General features: G+C 40.9%; 1 protein-coding gene across 1 annotated transcript; it reads left to right on the plus strand.

Annotated features, from left to right (window-relative positions):
* Positions 1 to 1,055: 1,055 nt before the first annotated feature.
* Positions 1,056 to 23,003, plus strand: PGBD2 (piggyBac transposable element derived 2). The gene is made up of 2 exons (XM_047082249.1): positions 1,056 to 1,120; positions 20,617 to 23,003. Exons 1-2 carry the CDS (start codon positions 1,104 to 1,106, stop codon positions 22,376 to 22,378), a joined length of 1,779 nt encoding a protein of 592 aa, XP_046938205.1. The 5' UTR covers positions 1,056 to 1,103; the 3' UTR covers positions 22,379 to 23,003.
* The last annotated feature ends 1,991 nt before the right edge of the window (positions 23,004 to 24,994 follow it).

A 24,994-nucleotide genomic window follows, 5' to 3' on the forward strand; every position in this document is an offset into this window, starting at 1 on the left:
CTGAGCTGAAGTTGGATGCTCAACCCACTGAGGCACCCAGGTGCCCCTTAATTTTTTTTAATGTTTATTTACTTATTTTTGAGAGAGAGATAGAGCACATGTGCAAGCGTGCAAGCATGAGCAGGGGAGGGGTAGAGAGAGAGGGAGAGAAAGAATCCCAAGCAGGCTCTGTGTTGACAGTGCAGACTCCCAGACCCAGATGCAGGGTTTGATCTCATGAACCATAAGGTCATGACCTGAGCTGAAACCACTTAACCAACTTAGCCAGCCATGCACTCCAACAAGATATATTTAAATTTTCTTTTTAATTTCTTCTTTAATTCATTGGTTGTTAAGGAGAATCTTGTTTCATAGTCAGTTCTTTACATATCTAGGACTTCACTGTCAAATGCACTGGCCGCTGGCTAGGCATATATGACTACATTAAAATTAATTGAAATCACATAAAATTAAAAATTCACTTTCTTAGTCACAAGCCATATATCAGATGTTTAATAATCACAGGTGGCTCATGGCTACCATATTAGGTACCAATGATACAAAACATTTCCACTATTATAATAACTTTCATTGGCAATCCTGATATAGAATAATAGTTGTTCACCAGGAGCAATTTTTACCCTATGGGACACTTGACAATATCTGGAAACATTTTTGATTTCTACAAATAAGGGATGGGTATTCTGGTTTCTATTGGATAGAGGGCTGGAGAGCTATTAAACATCCCATAATACACAGGACAGCCCCCCCCCCCCCGCCCCACAGCAAAGACTCATTCAGCCAACATGACAATAATTCTGATGGTGGGAAACTCTGCCCTACGATGTATTTTGATGTGAAGTGTGAGGTGGAGATCTTGTTGTTTTTCCCTCTGCTTAACCAGTTGCCTAGACACCATCCCTGTCCCTGTATACTCAGTCCATTTACTCTGCTGGTGAACCTTAAGCTAGAGATGCTTTTTGTTTTTGTTTTTGTTTTCCTTAAATGGTCTAGAAAGTCCTGTTGCCTTTCTACTTAAGATACGATTTTTAAAAATCAATTTTTGTTGCCTTACAGATTCTTTGACTTTGCACGTAAAGACCACTCTGTGTTCCCAGTATATCATGGCTTCAACTTCAAGGTAAGTCCTGTTTGATGAAAGACTTTATGCAAGTGATTAATTCTCTTTGAAATGCCCAAGCCCATGACATTTTTAGCCCTTAGTCTTACTGACCTCACTAAGCATTTGGTCTCTAGAAGGAAAAAGTAGGAAGAGAGAGGAGACTGGGAGGATGGAGAAAAGGTGAGGCAGACAAGGTCGGGTGTGTGGGATAGGTGTGGCCCTGTAGTTCCAGTGTCTATACTTGATCTAAAAATGTGATTTACTTTCTGGGGTGCCTGGGTGTCTCAGTCGATTAAGTGTCTGACTTCAGCTCAGCTCATAATCTCATGGTTTGTTGGTTTGAGCCCTGCGTCAGGTTCTGTGCTGCCTGCTTCTGCCTGCTTCAGATCCTGTGTTTCCTTCTCTCTCTGCCCTTCCCCCACTCACTCACACTCTCTCTCTCTCTCTCTCTCTCTCTGTCTCTCTGTCTCTCAAAAATGAATAAGCATTAAAAAAAATTTAAAAATGTGATTTACTTTCCTCATCTTTTAATGCACAAGATGGTTGCTACTGGGGCTGCTTCAGTCCTTGCAAGCCTTCCCACTCCAGGAGTCTTTTTGTTTGTTTGTTTCAAGTTTTATTTAAATTCTAGTTAGTTAACATATAGTGCAATATTGATTTCAGTAGTAGGATTTAGTGATTCGTCACTCACAGATAACACCTAGTGCTCATCACAAGTGTCCTCCTTAATGCCCATCACCCAGTTAGCCCATCTCCCCATCCACCTCCAACCCTCCAGCAACCCTCAGTTTGTTCTCTATAGTTAAGAGTCTCTTATGGATTGCATCCCTCCTTTTGTTTTATTCCTTCTTCTATGTGCATCTCTTTTTTTTTTCTAATTCCACATATGAGTGAAATCATAAGGTATTTATCTAACTGAATTATTTCACTTAACACACTCTATCTCCATCTACGAATTTGCAAATGACAAGATTTCATTCTTTTTAATAACTAATATTCCATTGTGTGTGTGTGTGTGTGTGTGTGTGTGTGTGTGTGTGTATACACTACATCTTTATCCATTTATCAATTGATGGACATTTGGTCTCCTTCTATAATTTGGCTATTCTTGATAATGTTGCTATAAATATGAGGTGCACATGCCCCTTAGAATCTGTGTTTTTGTATTCTTTGCATAAATACCTAGTAGTACAACTGCTGGATCATAGGGTAATTCTATTTTTTTTTTTTTAACGTTTATTTATTTTTGAGACAGAGAGAGACAGAACATGAATGGGGGAGGGGCAGAGAGAGAGGGGGACACAGAATCGGAAGCAGGCTCCAGGCTCTGAGCCATCAGCCCAGAGCCCGATGCGGGGCTCGAACTCACAGACCGCGAGATCGTGACCTGAGCTGAAGTCGGACGCTCAACCGACTGAGCCACCCAGGCGCCCCAGGGTAATTCTATTTTTAACTTTTGAGGAACCTCCATCTCTTTTAGAGTGGCTGCACCAATTTGCATTCCAACCATCAGTGAAAGAGAGCTCCCCTTTCTCTGCATCTTCTCCTATATCCGTTGTTTTCTTGTGTTAATTTTAGCCATTCTGACAGGTGTGAGGTGGTATCTCATTGTAGTTTTGATTTGTATTTCCTTGATGAGTGGTTTTGAACATCTTTTCATGTTTCTGTTAGCCATTGGGGTGTCTTCATTGGAGAAGATTCTATTCATGTCCTCTGCCAGTTTTTTAATTGGATTATTTTTTTGGGAGTATTGCAGTTTATAAGTTCTTTATAGATTTGGATACCAACCCTTTATCAATCAGATATGTCATTTGGAAATATCTTCTCCCGTACCCTAGGTTGCCTTTTAGTTTTGTTGATAGGTACCTTTGCTGTGCAGGACCTATTTATCTTCTTCAAGTCCCAGTAGTTCATTTTCACTTTTGTTTCTGTGCTTCCAGTGATGTATCTAGTAAGAAGTGGCCATGGCCAGCGTCAAAGAGGTTGCTGCCTGTATTCTCCTCTAGGATTTTGATGGTTTCCTGTCTCACATTTAGGTCTTTCATCCATTTTTAATTTATTTTTGTGTATGGTACAAGAAAGTGGTCCAGGTGTATTCTTCTGCATGTTGCTGTCCAGTTTTCCTAACACCATTTGCTGAAGAGTCTGTCTCTTCATTGGATATTCTTTCCTGCTTTATCAAAGATTAGTTTTACATACATCTGTGGGTCTCTTTCTGGGTTCTCTGTTTCACTGATCTTTTTGTCTGTTTTTATGCTAGTACCATACTGTATTGATGACTACAGCTTTGTAATACAGCTTCATGAAATCAGAAATTGTGATGCCTCCAGCTTTGGTTTTCATTTTCAATATTACTTTGGCTATCTGGGGTCTTTTTTGGTTCCATACAAATTTTGAAATTGTTCTAGGCCTGTGAAATATGCTATAGTTATTTTGATACAGATTGCATTCAATGTAAAGGTTGCTTTGGATAGTATAGACATTTTTACAGTATTTGTTCTTCCAGTCCATGAGCATGGAATGTTTCTCCATTTCTTCAGTTTTCTTCAATTTCTTGCATAAACATTCTGTAGTTTTCAGTGGACAGATCTTTTGCTTCTTTGGTTGGTATTTTATGGTTTTGCTATAATTGTAAATGGGATTGAGCCCTTCATTTTCTTCTGCTTCATTATCGGTGTATAGAAATTCAATCGATTTCTTTATGTTAATTTTATTTTACTAAAAAAAATTTTTTAATGCTTATTATTTTTGAGAGAGAGAGAGAGAGACAGAGCAAGCAGGGAAGGGGCAGAGAGAGAGACACAGAATTGGAAGCAGGCTTCAGGCTCTGAGTTGTCAGTCAGCACAAAGCCGAATGTGGGGCTCGAACTCACAGACCAGGAGATCATGACCTGAGCTGTAGTCGGCTGCCCAACTGACCGAGTCACCCAAGCGCCCCTACATTGATTTTATATCTTGTGACTTTGCCAAATTCATGTATCAGTTCTAGCAGTATTTTGGTGGAGTTTTTTGAGTTTTCCACATAGAGCGCGTATCATGTCATCTGCAAAGAGTGAAAGTTTGACTTCTTTCTTGCCATTTTGGATGCCTTTCCTTTGTGTTGTCTGATTGCTGAGGCTAGGACTTCCATTACTATGTTGAACAACAGTGGTGAGAGTGTACATCCCTCTCATGTTCCTGACCTTAGGGGAAAAGCTGTCAGTTTTTCCCCATTGAGATTGATACTAGCTGTAGGTCTTTCATATGTGGCCTTTATTATGTTGCATTATGTTCCTTCTATCCCTACTCTCTGGAGGATTTTTATCAAGAAAGGATGCTGTATTTTGTCAAATGCTTTTTCTGCATCAATTGAGAGGATCTTATGGTTCTTATCCTTTATTAATGTGGTGTTATGATGTTGATTTGCAAATATTGAACCAGCCCTGCAGCCCAGGAATATATCCCACTTGATAATGGTGAATAATTCTTTCAATGCATTGTTGGATTCAACTTGCTAGTATCTTGTTCAGAATTTTTGCATCCATGTTCATCAAGGAGATTGGTCTGTAACTTTTACAGACACCCTTTTTAGTGGGAACTTTGTCTGGTTTTGGAATCAAAGTAATACTGGCTTCATAGAATGAGTTTGGAAGTTTTCCTTCCATTTGTATTTTTTGGAACAGGTCCAGAATAATAGGTATTATCTCTTCTTTAAATGTTTAGTAGAATTCCCTTGGGAATCCGTCCACCCTTAGACCCTTGTTTGTTGGGAGATTTTTGATTACTGATTGAATGTCTTTGCTGTTTGAATTTTCTATTTCTTCCTGTTTCATTTTTGGTAGTTTGTGAGTTCCTAGGAAATTGGTCCATCTTCCAGATTGCCCTGTTTGTTGGCATATAATTTTCATAGTATTCTCTTATTATAGTTTTCATTTCTGTGAGTCGGTTGTGATCTCTCCTCTTTCATTCGTGATTTTATTTACTTGGTCCTATTCCTTTTTCTTTTTTTTTTTTTTTTTTTTTTACAATTTATTTTTTTTTTCAACGTTTATTTATTTTGGGGACAGAGAGAGACAGAGCATGAACGGGGGAGGGGCAGAGAGAGAGGGAGACACAGAGTCGGAAACAGGCTCCAGGCTCCGAGCCATCAGCCCAGAGCCCGACGCGGGGCTCGAACTCACGGACCGCGAGATCGTGACCTGGCTGAAGTCGGACGCTTAACCGACTGCGCCACCCAGGCGCCCCTATTCCTTTTTCTTTTTAATAAATATGGCAAGGAGTTTATCAATTTTGTTAATTCTTTCAAAGAACCGGCTCCTGGTTTCATTGATCTGTTCTGTTTTTGTTTTGTTTTGTTTTTTTGATATCATTGATTTCTGCCCTAATCTTTATTATTTTCCTCTTCTGGTTTTGGACTTTATTTGCTGTTGTTTTTCCAATTTCTTTAGGTATAAGGTTAGGTTATGTATCTAAGAATTTACTTCCTTATTTAGGAATGTCTGGATTGCTATATACTTTCCTCTTATGACTGCCTTTGTTGAATCCCAAAGGTTTTGGACAATAGTGTTTTCATTTCATTGGCTCCCATGTGTTTTTAAATTTCTTTTTTACTTTCTTCGTTAACCCATTCATTCTTTAGTAGGGTTTATTTTTTTTTAATGTCCAAATATTTGTGGTCTTTCCAAATATTTTTTCATGTGGTTGATTGCAAGTTTCATAGTGTTTTTGTCTAAAAATATGCATGGTATGATGTAAATCTTTTTGTACTTGCTGAGTGCTGATTTGTGACTCAATATGTGATCTTTTCTGGAGAATGTTACATGTGCACTGGAAAAGAATGTGTGTTCTGCTACTTTAGGATGAAATGTTGTGAATATAACTGTTAAGTCCATCTGGTGCATTGTATCAGTCAAAGCGATTATTTTCTTTCTTGTTGATTTTCTGTTTACATGATCTGTCCATTGTTGTAATTTGGATGTTAAAGTCCCCTATACTATGGTATTTTTATCAATGAGTTTCTTTCTGTTTGTGATTGATTTATAATTTGGTTGTTCCCAACTTGGCAGCATAGATATTTACAACTGTTAGATCTTTTTTGTAGATAGACCCCTTAATTATTATATAATGCCCTTCCTCATCTCTTGTTACAGTCTTTGTTTTAACATCTAGTTTGTCTGATATAGGTATGTCTATTCTGGCTTTCTTTTAATGTCCATTGCCACGACAGATGGTTTTCCATCGCTTTACATTCAATCTGCATATGTCTTTAGGTTTAAAATGAGTCTCTTATAATCAGCATATAAATGGGTGTTGTTTTTTTTTTTTTTTTTTTAATCAATTCTGATACCCTGTGTCTTTTGATTGGAGCATTCAGTCCTTTTACATTTAGAGTGATTATTGGAAGATATTAATTTAGTGCCATTGTGTGTCCTGTAGAGTTGGTGTTTCTGTTGATGTTCTCTCTGGCCCATTCTAATCTTTGTTGCCTTTGGTCTGATTTTTGTTTGTTTGTTTTGTTTTTTCTCCACTCCAAAGTCCTCCTTATGATTTCTTGCAGGGCTGGTTTTGTTTGGGGAACTATTTATCTCTTTTTCTATTCTGAATGACAGCCTTTCTAGATAAAGAATTCTTGGCTGCATATTTTTCCTATAAGCACGTTGAATATATACTGCCACTCCTTTCTGGTCTGCCATGTATCTGTGGAATATCCACTGCAAGCTTGATCTGTCTTCCCTTGTGGGTTAAGGACTTTTTTCCTTGCTGCTTTCAGGGTTCTTTCCTTGTCTGTGTTTTGTGAATTTGATTATGATATGCCGTAGTGATGTTGGTTTTTTTAAATCTAATGGGAATTCTCTGTGCTTCTTGAATTTTGATGTCTGTATCTTTACCCAGATTAAGAAAGTTTCAGCTATAATTTGCTAACATAAACCTTCTGCCCCCTTTTCTCTTTCCTTATTTTCTGTGATTCCTATGATACAAATGGTATTCCTCTTTAATAATTTATATTCTCTCAGTCTTGTATCATAGTCTTTTGCCTTTGTTTCCTTCTTTTTTCTGTATCCTTATTTTCCATAATTTTATCTTCTGTATTATTGATTCTCTTCTCTGCTTTGTCTATCTTTGCCAACAAGGTGTCCATTCAAGATTACATCTTGGTTATTGCATTTTTAATTTTGGCCTGACTATATTTTAATTCTTTTATCTCTGCAGAAAGGGATTCTCTGGCATCTTCTGTGCTTTTTTCAACTCCAACTAATATTATTATAATTGTGGTTTGAAATTCTAATTCACTCATGATTCTTATATCTGTGTTGATTAAATCCCTGGCCATCATTTTTTCATGTTCTTTCTTTTGGGGTGAATTCCTCTGTCTTGTCATTTTGGAGGCAAAAAAAATAAAATAAAATAAAAAATTAAAATTAAAAAATTACAAACAAGATAATACAATACAAATCAAATAATGGAAGCTAGATACTAGGTGTGTTTCTTTTTTTTTTTTTTAATTTTTTTAATGTTTATTTATTTTTGGAGAGACAGAGCATGAGCAGGGGAGGGGCAGAAGAGGGAGTCACAGAACTTGAAGCAGGCTCCAGGCTCTGAGCTGTCAGCACAGAGCCTGATTCAGGGCTTGAACTCACGAGCTGTGAGATCATGACCTCAGCTGAACTCAGACACTTAACCAACTGAGCCCCCCAGGTACCCCTAGGTGTGTTTCTTTCTGCTTGTTGAGAGGTTGATAGAAAAGAGAGAAAAAAAAGGAAAACAAAAAACTATAAACAAAATTTAAAAAAAAAATTTTTAATGTTTATTTATTTTTGAGAGACAGAGCATGACTAGGGGAGGAGCAGAGAGAGAGGGAGACACAGAATCGGAAGCAGGCTCCAGGCTCTGACCTGTCAGCATGGAGCCTGAAATGGGGCTCGAACTCCCAAACCGTGAGATCATGACCTGAGCCAAAGCCGGATGCTCAACTGGCTGAGCCACCCAGGCACCCCTATAAACAAAATTTTAAATTGAAAAATAGAGTTCTTAAGTAATAGAATAAAATAAGGAAAATAAAAAAAATAAAAAATTGCTTTTTCTGTATCCAAGAAAGAGAAAAGAATGAAGGAAAAAAAAAGATAAGCAAAAACAGAAGGAAAGAAAACGAACAAACAAATGAAGAAGCAAACAGAATGAAACCTGAATGAAGTACATTCATTTTCCCCTAGAATGAAATCTTCGTAAGACACTATAATTCATAGACTAAGTAGGTGGAAGGATTTGTCCTGGTCTTCTGGGGCATGTGCCTAGAGGGCACAGCTGGGTGGGGCGTGGGGTAACTGTTTCTGTTCTCCATTTGGTGGCACTGCTTAGCTTATGGGTGTCCATCAAGGAGTGCATCCATGCATGTATGCTTGTTAGTGGTGAGAATGACTTCACAGAGCTCTCTAGTGTCTGATGTGGGAATTTTTGCCCTTGTGGACATGCATTCAAGTGCCTCTCCTTGGTCTCAGGCCTCTATCTGCTCCCTGCCTTCACCCTGTCTGTGTCCAAGCTGTGTCCCTTCCAGGTGGCACCTCCCTCCCGAGTTTTATCTCACACAGAGCTGTGTTTCAAAACCCCTCACTTCAGAGATCCCTGTGGCTTGGACCCATGCTAATGCTTTGGGGAAGGGTGTCCACAGAAAACATTTGCACGATCCCACAGCAGCAGAGGCTCAGAGTTTATGGTGAATCACAGCACATATCCTGTACAGGTCATGGTGCACTCTGGCATCTTTGTTTCAGTACTACAGCTACATGGTAGCTCTCTGGGATATGCCAGGAATTTTGCCCATGGGGAAGCCTATGGCCTCTACCAAGTACACTCCAATCAGGAGAACCACTTTTCCCCAGGTGGCACATGGACCCCTCAAACCATGCTTCCTGCTCCTGGGGATTCACCTGACTTACTCACCAGAGCACCGCCAAGCACTGAGCTCCAAAACTTCAGATTCTGTCCTATTATAGAATATAGCTATATATAGAATCCTGGTGGTATTGAAATCCCCTCCTTTCTTCCATCAGTGGTTTTTGTGAACAGATTTCTTGTCTAGTCCCATGCGAGTGTTTTCACTCTTTCTTTCTTTCTCTCCAGCTACTTTTGGGGGGAGTGCTTTTCTTGCATGATCCTGATGTGCTGCCTTCTCCCCAGTCCTCTCTCTGCAAAAATGGCTTCCTACCCTCTACGGCTCCTCAGCTTTTCTCCCCCCAGTCCACCTCTCCACACCATGTACCTGCTAAGTTCTCTGATTCAAATTATGCAGATTGTTGCAATAATTCTCAGATCAATTTCCTAAGTGTTCAAAATGGTTTGATGCTGATCTAGCTGTGTTTCAGGGACAAGACAAGCTCAGGGTCCCCTTACTGCTCTGCCATCTTAACTCCTACCTGTCTGGGAAACTCTATCTCTCCTTCTATTCTAAATGGCAGCATTGCTGGATAAAGTATTCTCGGCTGCATATTTTTCCCATTCACTTTGAATATATCATGCCACTCCCTGCTAGTTTGCCAAGTTTCTGCTGATAAGTATGCTAACCTTATTTGTCTTCCCTTATGACTTAGGGATTTCTTTTTCCTTGCTGCTCTCAGGATTTTTTCCTTAACTCTGTATTTTGCAAATTTTTCTACAATATGTCTTGGTGTTGCCCTGCTTTTGTTGATTATGGTGGGAGTTCTCTGTGTGTCCTTGACTTGAATGTTTGTTTCCTTCCCCAGATTAGGGACATTTTCCACAATAATTTGCTCAAATAAGTTTCTGCCCCTGTTTTCCTCTCTTCTTCTGGCACTCCTGTGATACAAATGTTATTACATCTTATGGAGTTGCTGAGTTCCCTATGTCTACATTCTGATCTAATGTTTTCTTTCCCTATTCTTCTCAGCTTTATTATCTTCCATAATTTTATCTTACATTATCACTTACTCATTCCTCTGCTTCTTCCATTCTCATGGTCATTTCTTAGAGTTGGTTTCACATCTCAGTTATAGCATTTTTTATTACTGTCTGACTAGTTTTTAGATCTTTTTTTTTTTTTAATTTTTTTTTTCAACGTTTTTTTTTTATTTATTTGTGGGACAGAGAGAGACAGAGCATGAACGGGGGAGGGGCAGAGAGAGAGGGAGACACAGAATCGGAAACAGGCTCCAGGCTCTGAGCCATCAGCCCAGAGCCCGACGCGGGGCTCGAACTCCCGGACCGCGAGATCGTGACCTGGCTGAAGTCGGACGCTCAACCGACTGCGCCACCCAGGCGCCCCGGTTTTTAGATCTTTTATCTCTGTGTTAAGAGACTCCTTGGTGTCTTCTGTGCTTTTCTCAAGCCCAGCTATATCCTTATGATTGTTGTTTTAAATCCTGGTACAGGCATATTACTTATATCTATTTTGATTAGATCTCTGGCTATGACCTTTTTTTATTTTTTGTTTCGTGATCCATTTCTCCATCTTGGCACTTTGCTTTAGTCTCTGTTTTCTCTGTGTTAGGAAAGCCTGTTATATTTCCTGCTTCTGAGAGTAAAGGCTATATTAAGAAGATGCTATATACTGACCCCGGCTTGGCGCTCCAGGAAGTGTTTCTGGTGTGCAGTTTGTACACTCTGCTTTTGTGTTTTAACTGCTCTTTCCCTCACGTCAGTCCTCTGCAGTTTCACCTTGTCTGTACTGGGTTGTGTTTGGGCCTTGCCCAGTGTGTGGTGAGTTTTAACTCGGTGTGTTTTGGTCTGCTTGTTCAAAAGGCCAGATCCATTTTCCACTAGAGCTGAAGTTTTGCATCACTCCGTTGTCAGTAGACTTGGTAGGTACAAGGGGTTTGTGCTCGTCTTCTAGCAGAGGGACCTGCTTCTGCTCTGGCTCTCAGGCACAATTGCACTCATGAAAAAGCACCTGCAGAGCCTACAGGGACGGGTCTTGGAGTAAGTGGCTCAGGCCTCTAATGTGTGTGCTGTGTTGCTCACTTAAGTCTGTCTGTGCTGATAGGTGAGGAATTAATATAGTTTCAGCCCACTGTCTTCCTGCAGAGGGGTGTTTGCGCCCACTGATGTTCAGGAAACCCTCACTGAAGATCGAACAATCTCCCCTCCTGTGTCCCAGGAATCCCTCAGATCTCTCTGCCTTCACCCATTCTGTGTCTGAGCCTTTTGCCCACCCAGCATCATGGTCCTGTGCTGGACACAACCTGTGCTGAGTTTCAGAACTCCAAAGGGACCTGGCATGGTTGGCCCTGCACTAACCATCTGGGGTGGGGTCTCACTACACTGTGGCTGGTGCCTGCTTGTCTCAGAAGGGCAGTCACAGAATGTGCGGCCACTTGGAGTATGGTAAAGCACAGCGAAAGGCTGATTTTCAGGTTACCTGGTCTCAGCAGGTGTCTCTGCTCCTATTGGAATGAATAGGGTAGCTCAGTGGCACCCGCTGGCAGTGCCACCTCTCTCAAATGCACTGTAAGGAGGAGATCTGTCTGTCCCAGTGTGGCCCAGGGTATCTGTAGACCATCTGTCTTCTCCCAGGCCGCTGCCCTCCCTCTCAACAGAAGCACATCTGTGCTGGTCAGGTTCTGTCTCTGGTCATGGCATGGACTTCTAAAACTTCTGACTTTGAGTTCCACTGCTTGGAAAAAACTTGGCAATAGTCAGCCCCAATTGTTTTGCTTCTCAGTGGTTTTGGGGAAGTGTTTTTCTTGTGCAGTGCCCTGCATGCACATGCTTTCTCACATGTGCTCTCTGTCTCTGAATCTCTTTCCTGTGTGATCAGGGCTCCTTACCCCCCACAGCACCCACGATTCTTTTCTCGCTAATCACTTCTCTGTACCTCCTCCCTTCCACAGTGTGGCCTCTTTTATCCCTGTAGTTGTGCAGTTTGTTCTCTCAGTCCTCAGATTCATTTCTTGGGTGTTTGGAATGGATTTGATATTTATCTAGCTATGTTTGATGGACAAAGTAAGTATAGGGTCCCCCTACTACTCTGACATCTAAATCCTGTCCTACTCCAGGAGTCTTAACAACTATGTACAGAAAGTTTTTGGAGGCATGGGGGCACACAGGAGCTTAGATAGTGAGAGTGGTGGAAACCCTGACTATATAGGCCTGGATCTGCTGCTCGAAAATAGGAGAGGCTGAGAAGATGGCAAGTTGTCTACTGACCCCTGAGAACCTCTCAGTCTGAGGTCCATGGGAAGTGCTTCAGATTTCCTATCCCTGAAAGCTGGGTTCCCTTTCTGGCATAGCATGAGAAATACCTTGCCTTCCCTGAGGTCAGATCTCCTGTGCCCTAGTAGACTCTAGCACAGAGGCTGATGGAGTCCGTGTTCACCAAATGAGGTTGTAGTGAATCTCTAATGCAGTGAACTCCCAAGTCCAAGGGTAAGTCTGTAGAGAAATAACCTTTGCGGTAAAGCTTGTGTCTTCCCTCTGGTTTGAGATTCTTCTCATGTGGAGGTTGGGCCAGAGTGACACAGGGCAGCAGTAGAGCCCACCTTCCTTGCCCGTCCATTCTCATAGCCAGTGATGTGCGTCACTGCCCCTTCTGCATCCTACTAGAGGGCTTCCTGTGACAGCTGAACACTACTGAAAGTCCTCATTAGGGCCTATAGAGCCCTGTGGGTCCTGGTCCTGGCAGCCTGTGCTCTGCTCTCCTCCCTTTACTACATCTGAAGTCTCACTGACCTCCTTGCTGTTCACAGTTATCAAGTCCCTTCAGGCTCAGGGCCTTGTGCCTACAATTCTTTTTCTCTGTCTGGGACACCCTGTTTCTAGTTGTCTGTAAGGCCCCCTCCCTCTTTTTTCAGGCCACCTGCCTGGGAGCCTTCACTTATCATCCATCTAAAATAGTAACCCCAGTCCTACTCCTTTGCTACATTCTCTGCCCATTGTCCAGGATGGCCCCCATCTTGCATAGCTACTTGTGTGCTGAACTGTCATCTTTCACCTCCAGGTAGACAAGTGCTGTGCAGGTCAGGAGCAGAGTGTGTCCATTGCCAGTTACTGGGAAGTGCCTGCTCGTGGTTGGTGCTCATTAAATATAGGTATCTCTTGTCATCCATTTAGATCCTAGTGCACAGGGAGAGTTAGGATAGATGGGGTTTCCATGTTTTCTAAATCTGTTTGGCTTCTGAATTGCAACTAGTGTATAGTAAGATGTCTGATACTGAGGGAACCGTCTGAAAATTTGTCTGAATCTGTTCAGGTCCTGATATTGGGTAGTAAGAGGTCAAGTAGGGAGAGCTTGGGAATTTGGGAGGGAGGAACCTTATATTTGCCAAATTAATAAGGGAAAGGGAAGACAAAGGTAAGACTGAAGCATGAAAGTAGAGCTGCTGGGACCAATGAATCAGAAGACATCAGTGGATGTCACTTCAGCCTAGGCTTCCTTTTTGGTGGTTACTGTCATTTGGGTAATGACAGTGGCACCTGTCATTTATCAGTAAAGGGAATTCTGTATTCAAGACACATTAAGAAGGAAGGAGGTATGTAACATTTCTTTGTTGTTGTTACCTACTTTTTATTTAAATATAGTTAATATACAGTGCAATATTGGTTTCAGAACTAGAATTCAGTGATTTACAAAGTTGGCATTTTTTTCCCTAAGATTTTATTTAAATTTAAGTTAGTTAACATATAGGTGTATCAGAAGTAGAATTTAGTGATTTATCACTTACATATAACACCCAGTGCTCATCACAAGTGCCCTCCTTAATACCCAACACCAATTTAGCCTATCTCCCACCATCAGCCCTGTTTGTTCTCTGTTGTTAAGTCTCTTGTGGTTTCTTTTCTTCTCCTTCTTCCCTCCATTCCCATATGTTCATCTGTTTTGTTTCGTACATTCCACATATAAGTGGAATCATATGATGTTTGTTTTCTCTGATTGACTTATTTCGTTTAGCAAAATATATTCTAGCTCCATCCACGTCATTGGAAATGGCAAGATTTCATTCCTTTTGATGCTAATATTCCATTGTATGTGTGTATGTATATATATGTATACATATACACCACATCTTCTTTTTTTAATTTATTTTATTTTTTTAATTTACATTCAAATTAGTTAGCATATAGTGCAACAATAATTTCAGGAGTAGATTCCTTAATGCCCCTTGCCCATTTAGCCCATCCCCCCTCCCAACCCCTCCAATAACCCTCAGTTTGTTCTCCATATTTAAGAGTCTTTTATGTTTTGTCCCCCTCCCTGTTTTTATATGATATTTACTTCCTTCCCTTGTGTCCATCTGTTCTGTGTCTTAAAGTCCTCATATGAGTGAAGACATATGATATTTGTCTTTCTCTGACTAATTTTGCTTAGCATAATACCCTCTAGTTCCATCCATGTAGATGCAAATGGCAAGATTTCATTCCTTTTGATTGCCTAGGAATATTCCATTGTGTATATGTACATATACCACATCTTCTTTATCCATTCATCCGTGTGTGGACATTTGGGCTCTTTCCATTCTTTGGCTATTGTTGATAGTACTGCTATAAACATGGGGTGCATGTGTCTCTTTGAAACAGCATACCTGTATCCCTTGCATAAATACCTAGTAGTGCAATTGCTGGGTCATAGGGTAGTTCTATTTTTAATTTTTTGAGGAATCTCCACACTTTTCCAGAGTGGCTGCACCAGCTTGTTCCTACCAGCAGTGGAAAGAGATCCTCTTTTTCCACATCCTTGCCAACGTCTGTTGTTGCCTGAGTTGTTAATGTCAGCCATTCTGACAGGGGTGAGGTGGTATCTCATGGTGGTTTTGATTTCTATTTCCCTGGTGATGAGTGACGTTAAGCATTTTTTCATGTGTTGGTTGGCCATCTGGATGTCTTCTTTGGAGAAATGTCTATTCATATCTTTTGCCCATTTCTTCACTGAATTATTTGGTTTTTTTGGGTGTTGTTGATAAGTTCTTTAGAGATTTTGACAACTAACCCTTTATCTGATATGTTGTTTGCAAATATCTTCTCCTATTCTTTCGGTTGCCTTTTAGTTTTGCTGATTGTTTCCTTCGCTATGCAGAATATTATTTTGATGAGGTCCCAGTAGTTGATTTTTGCTTTTGTTTCCCTTACCTCCAGAGACGTGTTGAGTAAGAAGTTGTTGCCCCCAAGATCAAAGATGTTTTTGCCTGCTTTCTCCTCGAGAACTTTGATGACTTCCTGTCTTACATTGAGGTCTTTCATCTATTTTGAATTTATTTTTGTGTATGGTGTAAGAAAATGGTCCAGGTTCATTCTTCTGCATGTCGCTGTCCAGTTTTTCCAGCACCACTTGCTGAAGAGACTGTCTTTATTCCATTGGATAGTCTTTCCTGCTTTGTCCAACATTAGTTGGCCATACGTTTGTGGGTCCATTTCTGGGTTCTCTATTCTGTTGCATTGATCTGAGTGTCTGTTCTTGTGCCAGTACCATACTGTCTTGATGATTACAGCTTTATAGTATATAGCTTGAAGTCTGGGATTGTGATGCATCCTGCTTTGGTTTTCTTTTTCAAGATTGCTTTGGCTATTCGGGGTCTTTCCTGGTTCCATACAAATTTTAGGATGATTTGTTCTAGCTCTGTGAAGAATGCTGGTGTTATTTTGATAGGGATTGCATTGACTGTGTAGATTACTTTGGGTAATATGGACATTTTAACAATATTTGTTCTTACTATCCAGGAGCATGAAATCTTTTTCCATTTTTTTTGTGTCATCTTCAATTTCTTTCATAAGCTTTCTATAGTTTTCAGTGTATAGATTTTTCACCTCTTTGGTTAGATTTATTCCTAGGTATTTTATGTTTTTTGGTGCAACTGTAAATGGGATCGATACCTTGATTACTCTTTCTGTTGCTTCATTGTTGGTGTATAGGAATGCACCCGATTTTTGTGCATTGATTTTATATCCTGCAACTTTGCTGAATTCATGAATTAATTCTAGCATTTTTTTTGGTGGAATCTTTTGGGTTTTTTATATAGAGTATCATGTCATCTGCAAAGAGTGAAAGTTTGACCTCCTCCTGGCTGATTTAGATGCGTTTTATTTCTTTGTGTTGTCTGATTGCAGAGGCTAAGATTTCCAATAGTATGTTGAATAACAGTGGCAAGAGTGGACATCCCTGTCTTGTTCCTGACCTTAGGGGGAAAGCTCTCAGTTTTTCCCCATTGAGAATATTACCATTATCATTCATATATGACTTTTATGATCTCGAGATAAGCTCCTTCTATCCCTAATTTCTTGAGGGTTTTTATAAAGAAAGGATGCTGTATTTTGTCAAATGCCTTCTCTGCATCTATTGAAAGGATCATATGGTTCTTTCCTTTTTTTAATTGATGTGATGAATCACGTTAATTGTTTTGCGGATATTGAACCAGCCCTGCATCCCAGGTATAAATCCCACTTGGTCATGGTGAATAATTTGTTTAATGTATTGTTAGATCTGGTTGGCTAATATCTTGTTGAGGATTTTTGCATCCATGTTCATCAGGGAAATTGGTCTATAGTTAGTTCTCCTTTTTAGTGGGACCTCTGTCTCATTTTGGAATCAAGGTAATGCTGGCTTCATAGAAAGAATTTGGAAGTTTTCCTTCCATTCCTATTTTTTGGAACAGCTTCAAAAGAATAGGTGTTAACTCTTCCTTAAATGCTTGGTAGAATTCCCCTGGAAGCCATCTGGCCCTGGACTCTTGTTTTTTAGGAGATTTTTGATTACTCATTCGATTTCCTTATTGGTTATGGGTCTGTTCAAATTTTTTGTTTCTTCCTGTTTCAGTTTTGGTCGTGTATGTTTCTAGGAATTTGTCCATTTCTTCCAGATAGCCCATTTTATTGGCATATAATTTCTCATAATATTCTCTTAGTATTGTTTTTATTTCTGCTGTGTTGGTTGTGATCGCTCCTCTTTCATTTTTGATTTTATTTATTTGGGTCCTTTCCTTTTTCTTTTTGATCAAACTGGCTAGTGGTTTATCAATTTTGTTAATTCTTTCAAAGAACCAGCTTCTGGTTTCATTGTTCTGTTCTACTGTTTTTTTGGTTTCCATAGCATTGATTTCTGCTCTAATCTTTGTTATTTCCTGTCTTCAGCTCGTTTTGGGTTTTATTTGCTGTTGTTTTTCCAGCTCTTTAAGGCGTAAAGTTAGGTTTTGTATCTGAGACCTTTCTTCCTTCTTTAGGAAGGCCTGGATTGCTATATACTTTCCTCTTATGACCACCTTTGCTGAGTCCCAGAGGTTCTGGGTTGTGGTGTTATCATTTTCATTGGCTTCCGTGAACTTTTTAATTTTCTCTTTAACTTCTTAGTTAGCCCATTCATTCTTTAGTAGGATGTTATTTAGTCTCCAAGTATTTGTTACCTTTCCAAATTTTTTCTTATGGTTGATTTCAAGTTTCATAGCATTGTGGTCTGAAAATATGCATGGTATGATCTCAATACTTTTGTACTTGTTGAGGGCTGATTTGTGTCCCAGTAAGTGGTCTATTCTGGAGAAACGTTCCATGTGCACTGGAGATGAATGTATATTCTGCTGCTTTAGGATGAAATGTTCTGAATATATCTATTAAGTCCATCTGGTCCAGTGTGTGATTCAAAGCCATTGTTTCCTTGTTGATGTTTTGATTAGATGATTTGTCCATTGCTGTGAGTGGGGTGTTGAAGTCCCCTACTATTATGGTATTACTATCAATGAGTTTCTTTATGTTTGTAATTAATTGATTTATATATGTGGGTGCTTTCACATTTGGAGCATAAATGTTTACAATGGTTAGGTCTTCTTGGTGGATAGACCCCTTAATTATGATATAATGCCCTTCTTCATCTCTTGATACAGCCTTTAGTTTAAAGTCTAGATTGTCTGATATAAGTATGGCTACTCCGGCTTTCTTTTGTGGACCATTAACATGATAGATGGCTCTCCATCCCCTTACTTTCAATCTGAAGGTGTCTTTAAGTCTAAAGTAGGTCTCTTGTAAACAGAATATACATGGATCTTGTTTTCTTATACATTCTGTTACCCTGTGTCTTTTGATTGGAGCACTGAGTCCGTTGACATTTAGAGTGATAACTGAAAGGTATGAACTTACTGCCATTATGTTGGTTGCAGAGTTGGAGTTTCTGGTGGCGTTCTCTGGTCCTTTCTAGTCTTTGTTGCCTTTTTTTTTGTTTGTTTATTATTTCATCTTTTCTCCCCTCAGAGAATCCCCCTTAAAATTTCTTCCAGGGCTGGTTTAGTACTCACAAACTCCTTTAATTTACTTTTGTCTGGGAAACTTTTTATCTCTCCTTCTATTTTGAATGACAGCCTTGCTGGATAAAGAATTCTTGGCTGCATATTTTTCTGAATCAGCACATTGAACATATCCTGCCACTCCTTTTTGGCCTGCCAAGTTTCTTTGGATAGGTCTCCTGCAAACCTGATCTGTGTTCCCTTGTAATTTAGGGACTTTTTCTCCCTTGCTGCTTTCATGATTCTTTCCTTGCCTGAGTATTTTGTGAATTTGACTATGATATGCCTTATTGATGGTCAGTTTTTGTTGAATCTAATGGGGGCCCTCTGTGATTCCTGGATTTTTATGTCTGTGTCTTTCCCCAGGTTAGGAAAGTTTTCTGCTATGATTTGCTCATAACCCCTTCTAGTTCCATCCATGTAGTTGCAAATGACAAGATTTCATTCTTTTTGATTGCCGAGTAATACTCCACATCTTCTTTATCCATTCATCCATAGAGCTCCTCCTTTCTTACAGTGGAGAGTGTTTGGACCTTTAGCTGGGTTTGCTTTGATTTGTTAATTAAAATAAGCCTGGAAAAAAAAAAAAACAAACAAAACAAACAATAAAAAACCTGATCCTGTAAAAGAAAGGGAAAAGGAACAAAAAACACCAATCAAAAAACTATAAGCTGAATTCAAAGAGAAAGAAAACTAAAAAAATAAAAGACAAATAAAAGAAAAAAGAAGCTTGACCCTCCCAAAAAAGGAGAAAGGAAATGAAAATAGCCAACTAACAAACATATAAAACAGTATGAGCCTGATTCTAGAAGAAAAAAGAAAGAAAGAAAAACAAATAAACAAACAAATGGGGGGGGGGGCTGTGGTAGAAAAAAAGTAAACTTGGTCCTGTTTCCACCAGAACTACATGTGTCATTTTGAAGCATTCAATTTTCAGTACAGTTGGTACATGAAGGGTGCTGCCTATGGTGGTCTTCTGCGTGAGAGACTGACTGAAATGGCTCAGAGTCAGTCTTACTCCAGTAAATAAGCAGTTACCAGGCACTTTGAGGCAGGTTGTGGTGTAACCGGGTCCCACCTCTGCTGGGGGCTGCTGTGTTGGTCTCAGAAGTCCCACTGTGTTGGTATTGGGGGAAAATGACGCCACCCCAATCTTTGTCCCCAGAAAGAATCTCACATCCCCCACCATTCAGGCAGTCCTCACAGATAGTAAGGGCAGTCAACTTGCCCTGCACCACAGCTTTCTTGAGTTTTTCCTTGGTGTGCAGCTGGAATACAAAACTTGAAAACTTAATGGGCACAGCACTACATGGACCTGCTTCCCTCCTCTGGAGTAGAGCCTCTGCATGCTGTGTCAGATGGTTTTTGTCCCAGAAGAATAGTTCCTCGCCAGCATGTTGTGTGGAGTGTATAGTGTAACACCACTGAAAGCAGCAACAAGGTCATATGCTATCTGCTGTACCTCTGTCCCCTGCTGATGAAACGCCATTAGTTGGCACCTATAGGTTCTTTTGTCCTTGGAGAGGCAATAAACCTCTTCCAAAAGTACTCCAGGAAGGGGAATGTTCTCTCCCAGTGTGCCTTGAAGGTCCCTACACCAGGCTATGCACTCTGGGGCCAGCTCCTTCCTTCCCCCCATGACCACACACTACAGCTCTCTGCTAGAGAGTCACACACTTCCAAAACTTCAGGGTTGAGCTGCACACGCTGTTTGCAAACCACAAAACATAACAAAAACCTGTAACGCTCAGTACTTCTTGCACCCCAGTCTGTGGTCTAGAGAGATATTCCTCTTGTGTGAACCCAGTGCTATACTCTCTCAACACCTCTCTCTTTCCCTCCCTTCTTTTCTCTTACCAGAAAGGGTTTCCTCCCCCTCTGCAGCACTGCCATTTTTCTATCCACCAATTCATATCCATGTACCTCACACCTGCCACCCTGTCTCCCTCCAACCATGCAGGTCCTTCTGCCACTCTGCAGATCGATTTCCTGGGTGTTCCAAGTGATGTGACCTCGGTAGAGCTGTGTTTGGGGGGTGAGAAAGCTCAGGGTTCCCCTATTTCTCCTCTATCTTACCTCCTCCCCCTGGAACTTCTCTTTAGAATGCCTCCTATCATTAAAATACTTTTGCACTTGAAAGAGTAACCTATGTTTGGAAAATTCCCTTAACTGGTACTGTGCCTGGTGGTACTGGTTCCAAAATGCGGTTCAAGCTCAGCTGGTCTGCAATGGGAGCGCCCTCCTCTCAGGTGATGCTTTAACAGAGTTTTCTGCTGAAAACACTGTCTCCTATGTGACCTCGCTTTATTTCGTTTCCTGTCATTGCAGCAGTCCCACTGTTGGGAGAGATGCCAGTTCAAAGCTCAAGTCCATGAAGCTACTTGAGGTTCTGAATGCATTGGAGGAGGAGGGTCCTAGCCACCGCAGGGAAGAGATCTTCATTGCACCACCTGACAATGCCTCAGGGGATTTCACTGATGAGGACTCAGGTGATGAAGATGGCCAGCGAGGCTCCCATGTGCCCGGTAGTGTGCTGCATGCCTCTGTTGTACCTGAGGACTCTGGCACTGAGAAGGAGGATGACGACCTGCAGCCACCACCAGCCATGAAGAGGCAGAAGGCAGTAGTGGAACCTCAGCGTGTTTGGATCAAAAGAGATATCCAACCCAACTTCCGCAGCTGGACTCCATCAGATCCCCATATAGAGGATCTCAAAAGCCAGGAACTGAGTCCTGTAGGCCTATTTGAGTTGTTTTTTGATGAAGGAACTATTAATTTTATTGTTAATGAAACCAATCGTTATGCTTGGCAAAAAAATGTCAACCTTGGGCTCACAGCCCAGGAATTAAAGTGTGTTTTGGGAATTTTGATTTTAAGTGGGTATATATCCTATCCAAGGAGAAGGATGTTTTGGGAAACATCTCCTGATTCACATCATCATCTTGTGGCTGATGCAATTAGAAGGGACAGATTTGAACTGATCTTTTCATACCTGCATTTTGCGGATAATAATGAGCTGGATGAAAGTGATAGGTTTGCCAAGGTCAGGCCTCTCATTGTCCGAATGAATTGCAATTTCCAGAAGCACGCACCCTTGGAAGAGTTCTACAGCTTTGGTGAGTCCATGTGTGAATACTTTGGACACCGGGGATCCAAGCAGCTGCCAGCAGGGAAACCCATGCGTCTGGGCTACAAGATCTGGTGTGGGACAACCAGCAGGGGCTATCTGGTGTGGTTTGAGCCCTCACAGGGCACACTGTTCACCAAGTCAGACAGGGGCTTAGACTTAGGAGGTAGTATGGTGGTAAAATTTGTGGATGCTCTTCAGGAACGTGGCTGTTTGCCATACCACATATTTTTTGACAAGGTTTTTACAAGTGTCAAACTCATGTCCATTTTGAGGAAAAAGGGGGTGAAGGCCACAGGAACTGTTCGTGAATACAGGACTGAGCGATGTCCCCTCAAAGATCCCAAAGAACTTAAGAAAATGAAGAGGGGTTCATTTGATTATAAAGTTGATGAGAGTGAGGAGATTATCGTGTGCCGCTGGCATGATAGCAGTGTGGTTAACATCTGCTCTAATGCTGTGGGCATAGAGCCAGTGGAGCTGACCAGCCATCATTCAGGAATAGCTAAAACACGGACCCAAGTCCATCAACCATCCCTGGTGAAGCTGTACCAGGAGAAAGTGGGGGGTGTCAGCCGGATGGACCAGAATATTGCCAAATACAAGGTAAAGATCCGGGGCATGAAGTGGTACTCAAGCTTCATTGGCTATGTCATTGATGCTGCCCTCAATAATGCTTGGCAACTACACAGGATCTGCAGCCATGATGCCCAGGTAGACCTCCTGGCCTTCCGGAGATATGTGGCCTGTGTGTACCTAGAGAGCAATGCTGACATGTCCTCCCAAGGGAGGCGAAGCAGACGGCTGGAAACTGAGAGCCGCTTTGACATGATTGGTCACTGGATCGTCCACCAGGACAAGAGGACTCGGTGTGCCCTTTGCCACTCGCAGACCAACACCCGCTGCGAGAAATGCCAGAAGGGTGTCCATGCCAAGTGTTTCAGGGAGTACCACATTCGGTGATGCAGAATGGACAGAGGGAGCCCTGTGGATGTTTGGTTTATAATGAAATGTTTACAGCTAATTTCATAAAGCAGATAGAGCACTTGTGTTTTATTTGTGTTGGAAAAACAACACCTGAATCGCTAATGATTTGGTCTTGTATTTTCTACCCACCTCCATTACAGTTCTCTTTTTATTGTCTTCTGTGATACCTACATGTAACATAAATTAATATTTATATTGGTAATTATAGATGTTTGTAAATCTATAGATTATACTGTTACTTATTTCAAATAATGGGCCCCTGTGGGTGATAGATGAGTCCTAGTTAGGAAAATCAAATAGAACCAAAAACTTTAGAGAAACTTTCATGAATAATAAAAAGATTTTATAATTGTATACTATTGGTTTTAACATAAGATGAGACAATAGTATGTAAGTATGGTATCAATATGATGAAGGAGATTTTAATCATAGTTATTTCACTTTAACACTAGCAAGCTGTTTAGGAATAGATAATCAGCTTTGTGTTTATCCAGAGGGCTAGATTTGTAGACTTTGTATTTCCTTGATAAAAATATTTTCCTAATACAAGTATATCCTTATGGAATTCATTTTTATAACTAGTGTAAGATAGGTATCTGGTTTTTCCCCCTTAAGCAATGGTTTGCATCATTTATTAAAATATTCATATTTTCCCATTGATTTAAATTCTAATTTTATAAGGGGGGAGGAGTTAAGATGGTGGTGTAGTAAGGGGAACCTGGGCTAGTCTCAGTCCCTCAAACACAGCTCAATCAACATCAAATCATTTTAAACACCTAGGAAATTGACCTGAGGATTAAAAGAACAGTCTGCATAATTTGAGGGAGAGAACATGGCAGGTGTGGAGAGGAGATTTGGGGGAGAGAAAAGCCATGGTGCTGCAGAAGGGATGGGAGTCCTACTTGCAGAGAGGAGAAAGGGTAGTGGGGAGAGACTAGTGTGTCAGATTCACATAAGGAAAGCAATCCCCCAAAACCATTGATGGGGGAATTGTGAGGAACTGAATATCCCAAGGTTTTGCAAACAGTGGAGGTGAAATTCTGAGTTTTTGGAAGTCTGTGCTGTTTGCTGTAATAGATCTGGATGGGCAGCAGTGCTCCTGGGGAGAAGGAGGGGAAGCCCAAGAGCAGACAGTGGACAGTGTGGTGCAAAGATTCCTTTGGTCTCACTGGGAGAGAAAGTTCTCTTTCCCCAAGTGTATTTGGAAGAGACTATAATGCCTTTCCAAGGACAAAAGACCCAGCTGGCACCTTTGAACATGTATTCAACAGCAAGGGACAGGGGCACATGCAGAGGGTGGATGAAGTGGTCGTAGCTTTTCATTGTGCTTCACCATAAACTCTAGGCACCAGGATGGCCATGGGACTGCTTTTCTGGGACAGAACAGTACCAGATGCAGTGCTGTGAAGCTCTCCTCTGCAGTGGGGGAGCGGGTCTGTGCCTTGCCTGGTCCTTTAAAATTTGAGAGTTGGGAATCCCAGTTGTATGCCATAGATAAAACACTGGAGAGCTGTGGCACCAGGCAAGTTGATGGCCCAGGCACAAAAGGGTAAGGGGAAGAATCTGATGAACCATGGGTCACAGGAGAGGAGATTGGTTGCTTGTCTGTGAGGGCTACCTGAACAGCTGCAGGTTCCATCTTTTCTGCCTGGGGAAAAGAGAGTGGTATGGTACTGTCTACCCCCACCCACCAGCCCATCACACCAGCCCATCATACACAGCACTCCTAATTGAGGCTACAGCTACTTATACCAAAGCCTGGCCCCCTGGCCCCTACAATGGTTATCTTACAGGGGCAGGTCTGATTGTGAGCCAGTGCACTGGGCTTTTCCCCCAGAGGAACAACACGGGCTCCCCCACATGCACTAAGTCTAATGATCATAGAGTGCTCCAAAGCATCAGCATCAGTTATGCTGGAAACAAGAAGAGGCCTTTTTTTTTTTTTTTTTTTTTTTTTTTATCAGGCCTATAGTTTTTTTGTTTCCTTTTCTCATGTTTTGAAACTGACTTCTTTTTCTTTTTTTTATTCTTGAATTCAGCTTATAGTATTTTGTCTGTGTATTTGGGTTTTTTGTTTTTGTTTTTGTTTTTTTTTTTGATTGCTCTACCTTTTTTTTTGGATAAGGCGTTTTTGTTTTCGTTAATTTGTATTGTTTTTTAAATCGGGCTTATTTTAATAAGTCAAAAGCACACCTGGTTAAAGGTCGAAACACTCCCCGCTACAGGTAAGGAGGAACTTTACAGAGGACTGACCTGGGGGAAAGAGCAGCCAAATCACAACAGGAGATGTATAGTGCACACACCATACACCAGAAACACTTCCTGAAGTACAAGGCCCTGGAGAGTGTATAACGCTTCTTAATATAGTATTATATCCAGGAACAGGAAGCCTAACAAACTTTCATAACACACCAAAAACAGAAACCTAGACAGAATGACAAGATGATTCTTCCACAAAGAAAGATCAAGAAGAAACCACAGGCATGGATTTGTTCAAAACAGATATAAGTAATATATCTGAAGGAGAATTTGGAACGACAGTCATAACTAGCTGGACTTAAAACAAAACAGAAGGCTCCAGATAAACCATGG

The sequence above is a fragment of the Lynx rufus genome, unplaced genomic scaffold, assembly GCF_022079265.1.
Source record: "Lynx rufus isolate CCGP_SWC_20201006 ecotype Redwood Valley unplaced genomic scaffold, mLynRuf1.p SCAF_1, whole genome shotgun sequence".
In the NCBI taxonomy this organism is placed as follows: Eukaryota; Metazoa; Chordata; class Mammalia; order Carnivora; family Felidae; genus Lynx; species Lynx rufus.